The 5,821-nt window shown below is 47.8% G+C and overlaps 1 protein-coding gene across 1 annotated transcript; it reads right to left on the bottom strand.

Annotated features, from left to right (window-relative positions):
* Positions 1-1,876: 1,876 nt before the first annotated feature.
* LOC148008366 (uncharacterized) lies at positions 1,877-2,755 on the bottom strand. The gene is made up of 2 exons (XM_087674274.1): positions 2,459-2,755; positions 1,877-2,389 (listed from the first exon to the last, which is right to left on the bottom strand). Exons 1-2 carry the CDS (start codon positions 2,753-2,755, stop codon positions 1,877-1,879), a joined length of 810 nt encoding a protein of 269 aa, XP_087530400.1.
* Between the last annotated feature and the right edge of the window lie 3,066 nt (positions 2,756-5,821).

Below are 5,821 nucleotides of genomic sequence, written 5' to 3'. Positions count from 1 at the left end.
TCGGAACCGTGTCAAAGGCTTTGCGGAAATCCACAAAGCAACAATACAATCTCTGTTTCTTCACTCGTGTCTAGTCGATCAGACAACGGAGAGTGAAGATGTGGTCTATGGTAGAAAATGCCCGTCTGAACCCTGCCTGTCCGGGTGCGCGCATGCACTCTCTCTCTGCCAGCGTGCTGAGCTCCTCCTCCATCACCGTGCCATAAAGTTTGGCCAAAACTGGCCCAATCATGATGGTCCTATACGTGTTAGGATCCATAGGATCCCCTGACTTGTGGATAGGTACAATGGTATGCTCTGTCCACGAGTCAGGGAACCCCTCAGACAATGCACGGTTGAAGAGGTGAGCAATGAGTGGAGCCAATGTGTCTCTGCCATATATAATATGCTTTGCCTGAAGATCAAACTGCTCTCGAGCGCGGCCATGCTGTAACCGTGAGATAGCATGTTTCACCATATTAGTGGTGAAAAAGGATGAAATACCCGGTCTCGGTGTACATGGTGTGGGTATCAGCGGCTGTGCGGGTACATGATATAAACTCTGTGCATATCCATGCCATACTGCAGGGTCATGTATCGGTGTGGGTGAGCGTGGTTCTCTAATCTGCCTCCATGCCTCTGCACAATCTCTGCTCATAAGAAGGTGGTATATATCCCAATATCTCTCCTCCTCTGGCCTGTCTGTGTGTGATCTCTCCTCTGGCCTCCAAATCGCGTAGCTGTCGACGTAGATCTCTGCACTCATCATCATACCACCTGTTCTGTGGCATGGTACCGGTCCGAGGGGGGTGCGTGTATGTGTGATGTGGAAAATTGAGTGTAGCAGAATCATGCAGAATGCATGTGATATCAGTGGTCAGTGTATCAAGGGGTGCGTATGGATCAAGTGACGTGATGTGCTCCTCCAGATGCTGTGAGTAAACATGTGAGAGCTCATGAGTGAAGTGTGTGGTAGTATGCATGTGGGGTATGATATCTGCAGGTGGTGATGGTAATGAGGTGAGGAGTGAGAAACTGAGAAAGGTGTGATCGGCACTGAGTGGAAGTCTCCCAAGGCCGAAGGACTCGATAGTATGCATCCCATCGATCGGTCCGAGTAGATAATCTACAGTACTCTCGCCCCCCCATGTGGGAAGCATGTAAGACCTCCTGAATATGGCCATCGTGCCATCCCGTTATAAATAACGAGATGATGTCTACTACCAAGCTCAAGTAAATGCCCTCCATACCCTGTGGCGTCTGGCCCAGTATCTGCTGACTCCCGACTGATCCCCAACTCCTCAAGGTCTAATGCTCTCATGATCTTTGGCTGCTCCATATCAAAACTCTCACACTGTCGGCTCTGTGTGCGCCCGTTGAAGTCCCCCATAAGGAAGACCTCACCCAAACTAGAATACAGAATAATGTCCTCTGAGAGCTGTGAATAAGGGGAGGGGGAATCTCTGGCCTGAATATCACCCTGCATAGTAGCATATCTGGACCCTCGTGGTGAAAAGTAGCATACTGCCATATAGATCCATCTCTCATCTGATATCTGCACTCTGATCCATATGTAACTGGCCTCCTCATCTCGTCTCACTAATTGGATATGTCTCTGTATCCCCTGACGGAATAGAACTGCCACCCCTCCTGAGCCCCTAGATGTACTCTGCCTAGTAGTAGCCCGGTATGCAGATACCCACTCAAATCCTGTAATGCGTGGAAGCCCTCTCTCTGGGCTCTCATGTGTCTCTGTGAGGCATATAACATCATGGTCGGGTAAAATCTCCTCAAGTCTGTTCGGTCGTGACCATAGGGAGCCGTTGCAGTTCCAAACTACCACACGTATCGAGATCTCCTGTACAGTCCTCTGCCCCGTCTCATAGGCCACGCCCCCCTATTTGGTGGGGCGTCCATCTATAAAAATCCGGCCATCTCGATAGAAGGCCTTACGGCCTTCTCTACGTGCTTGGAGTATCTGTGGCATGCATGCTCGTCTGTGTGCAATCTGCATCTGAGTCAGGTCCTCATCCATGAAGATGGGAGCCCCAGTCATCCCTCGAAGCAAAATCCGCTTCCGAAAGAAAGCGGCTCTGTCCTCCGGTGTGCTCATATGTAATATCAGAGCTCTGACCTTGGTAGTATCTCGTCCTGCATGCCATGCCTGAGTAAAGGGCATACTCGTGTACCCTAGTCGGGTGCATAGCCCGCGTGCGTCCTCCTCCGGAGAGGCCCCTTCGGGGAGCCCGGTAATACGCACGTTCAATCTACGTGCGTTCCTGAGCCTCTCCTCCTCTAAGGTCTCCTGAACCCGGACTACCTCCTCCTTTTTATTTTCTTCCTGGACCTCCTTCTTAATGTTCTTCTTCACTACCTCAATCCACCCCTCCTTATTCCCTTCTAATTCTTCCTTCATGTTTGCTTTGATTTTTTCCTCCCATCCCTCTCTCGAAGCCTCAACTTCGGTTTTAATGCATACCTGGAGGTCCTCTCGGCATTCCTTCGTGATAACCTCTCGGAGGTCCGCTTTGAAATCCGTATCCTCTCTTGCCTCCCGTAGGTGTGACACTTCCGTTTGTAGCTTGTCCAGGTCGGTTTTGAGATCCCTCTTCTCTTCCGTGAGTGTCTTCACCATCTCCTCCAGTCGCCGGATCCTCTCATGGAGCCGGCGGGTTTCTTGGTTCAAGGCATTATCCGCATCCTTCTTGAAATCTTTCTTCGCCTCCTTGATAGCCTGGCTGATTAGAAGCTCCACGTTATGGAGCTCGAGCGGCATGTCACTTGCCTCCTGCGCTGCCTGACACCTTCGTCAGACTAGTGCAGGGTCTCTTCTGCCCTGTTTGAGCCCTGCTCTTGTCTGCCCTGTTTGAGCCCTGCAATGGATCGATTGATTTGTTCTTGAGGTTTTCGAGCACGTCAGGTATATGCAAACCTTAATCTTTGTCCATTGATCTACTCTGGAAGTGCATGCGACCTAAGATGCTAGAAATCGATCGATTTGAACCAAAATTGTTGCCTCTACCAACATGCGCCATCACACTCAGCCTGTCTGAGTCCCAGACTCAGACGACCACTCTGGTGGACCGAGCCCCCGAACTGGCCCTAGGCTATTCGGCCCAATCACATTTCGATGCTTCACTCAGCCATTTGGCATGCTTGATTCGGCCTAACTACCATTCTTCCCACTTGGCCCTACCCACTTGGACCACCATATTTAGCCCATCCAAATTGGATGCAGCCCACCTTGCCACGTGGCATTCGGACACGGCCTTATGTTCGGCCCTCGGATACTCGGTCCTAAGATTCGTCCTAGGCCACTTGAACGGGCCGAATCAAACACTCGAACCCTGCAATTCAGACCAGCTAGACCGAATCTAGAATTTGTCAAATTTGACATTTGTAGACCCTGACCGACCTGGATCATAGCCATATGAACCCCCGAGAGCAATACAAATGAATAGAACACCTTTCCAGCGCAAGAAATGAGAGAACTAGCTAATTGCAGACCTAGAAGCAGCGCCAGCCAACCTATTAGCTATCCACCCTGCTAAGAGCGCCAAACTAAACCATAGACCCTGAGCTGGTGAGCGAAAAGATGCAGAGTAGACCCTAGAGACCAACGAAGCGGCCAATGAAAGCCCTATTAGGCCAAGAATGTAGAAGGGAGTGATGAAGCTACTTTTACCATTTTGCATTGCACCCCACATTGTTTTTCGACACTTGAAGTACATCTGAAGAAAAGTTGAAAGCCTGATTTTGCACGGTGCATGGAAAAGAGTGTACACACACACACATACTGAGTTTTTTTGCTGACCTATTTATTAGCCCTAGTTTTTGCATTATCTCTCAGTTGTGCTCCTAGTTTCAGGCTGCAGACCATGGAGACTGCCCTCGGGGCTGAGACGGAGACTGAGATCTTCGAGGTGGAGGCATACACATACATTCTCTCTACACATAAATACTGAGTTTTTTTGCTGGCCTATTTATTAGCCCTAGTTTTTGCATTATCTCTCAGTTGTGCTCCTAGTTTTCACATTGCAGTCCATGGAGACTGCCCTCGGGGTTGAGACGAAGATTGAGATCTTCGAGGTGGAGGCATACACATACATTCTCTCTACACCCATGTATATTTTTGCATCCTTATACACATTCTTCACTACAGATTTTCTGTGTTTCTCTGTTTCTTCTCTCTCTGTTCACTCTTTGTTTTGGTCATTCACTTTTGCATTGCTTCACTCTAACATGGTATCAGAGCATTGAAGGATCCATTTGAAGAGGAGATTTCAGTGCGACACAAGGCTGTGTTTTCAGCATTCAAGGGAGAGTAGGAGGGTTGCGCATCAGGACAAGGCATATGTGAGTGTGGGCATGTGAGAAAGGAGAGGATTTGCTAAAGTTGTTACCATTGGTTTTTGCTGTTAGAGAAGGAAGAAGGCTGTGTTTTGGGCCTTCAAGTGTAGATTTTGCCTTTTCATCACCTTTGGCAGGTGAAGGAGCAAGACAAGCGGTCAAGAGCCCTGGCAGGATGTATTCTCACAGTTAAAGGGGGCTGCTTTTTGTGTTTTGTGCAGGCATTATAGGTGAAGATGTCTGTTGAGGTCGAGACAGAGTTTCACGCAATCATGGATTGGAAGGTGCCCGTCTTACCAGCTCTTCCATTAGATCAAAAGATCGATGGTGAGAATTACTGCATTTGGCGAGTCATGATGCTTGCCATTTTGGAGTCCTATGATTTGGCGAAGCTTGTTACAGAGGCTATTCATCATCCTTCTTCGCGAGACAAGTCTAGACTCTCTTCTAGTGTGATAAGGTGGAATTGGCAAAGGCTCAGGCACATTGGGATAAACTCAATGCTCGCATTTGCTCCTTTTTATTTCTCTCATGTGCTACGACTATTATAACTCATATTGAGCATTTGATAATGGCCCGGGAGATATGGCTAGAGCTTGATTCGATGTATAATCATATGACTATCAATAAGCAAGTTTCTTTAGAATTGCAGATGTGGACCATGAGTGTTAACAAGTCATCTTCTATGTGGGAGTATATTAACAAGCTGAGGTAGCTTCATATGCAAGTACAAAATGCAGGGAAGGTGATCGCTTCTGAAGACATGGCCATAAATCTTCTTTTACATTTATGGTCCCATTTCAATGGTTTTTATTCCGCCTTGATTGCTTCAGGGTGGTTTGAGACTCTTCGGTGGGAAGAGTTGGTTTCTATGTTCTTGGACCAAGAGGAGCAATTGAAAGGGACCAATGCTTCTAAATCTACAACTTTGGTTGGTCAGTCCTCTCAAAAGAAGGGGAAGGGCCAAAAGAAGGAGGAGGAAAAATCCAAGAAGGACAAAGAAAAGGAGTCTACTTGTCACATTTGTGGCAAAACAGGTCACTTGAAGAAGGATTTCCCCAACAAGGAGAAGAAGGAGAAATCTTCAAAGGATTCCGGAGCAATGGTTGCTCCTATCAACTACTTTCCTCCACTTGGAGGTGGTTGAACATTCAACCCTAATGGCTTTTGATGCTACGTTGATGGTCCCACACACTTGGGAGTGGATTGTTGACAGTGGTGCCTTACGTCACATGACTCCTTCTTCAGCAGGTGTTACTCATTTGCAGCCTTCACATGGCTAGATTCTCGTTTGTGACAGTTCATCTATTCCTGTACAAGGACATGGAGACATGAATCTTATTCCAGATGGGTGAGGTGGTACTCATACATATGAGGTGCTTTATGTGCCAACCTTGGGGACCATATACTTTTGGTGCACAAGATTTGTGCCCTCAGCCTTTTGGTCGAATTTGATGTGTGTATTCTTTTTGGATTCTTGATCATGGATCGA

Source organism: Lygodium microphyllum, unplaced genomic scaffold (genome assembly GCF_053477565.2).
Source record: "Lygodium microphyllum isolate KBCC unplaced genomic scaffold, Lygodium_microphyllum_v1.1.10 scaffold_160, whole genome shotgun sequence".
NCBI lineage: Eukaryota > Viridiplantae > Streptophyta > Polypodiopsida > Schizaeales > Lygodiaceae > Lygodium > Lygodium microphyllum.
This window is presented reverse-complemented; position numbering and strand designations above follow the sequence as displayed.

Coding starts and splice junctions, on each gene's coding strand:
- LOC148008366 (XM_087674274.1), bottom strand. CDS start 2,755: ATGCCGCTCGAGCTCCATAACGTGGAGCTTCTAATCAGCCAGGCTATC. Junction 2,390..2,458: donor AATGCCGAGAGGACCTCCAG/GTATGCATTAAA, acceptor GCAAACATGAAG/GAAGAATTAGAAGGGAATAA.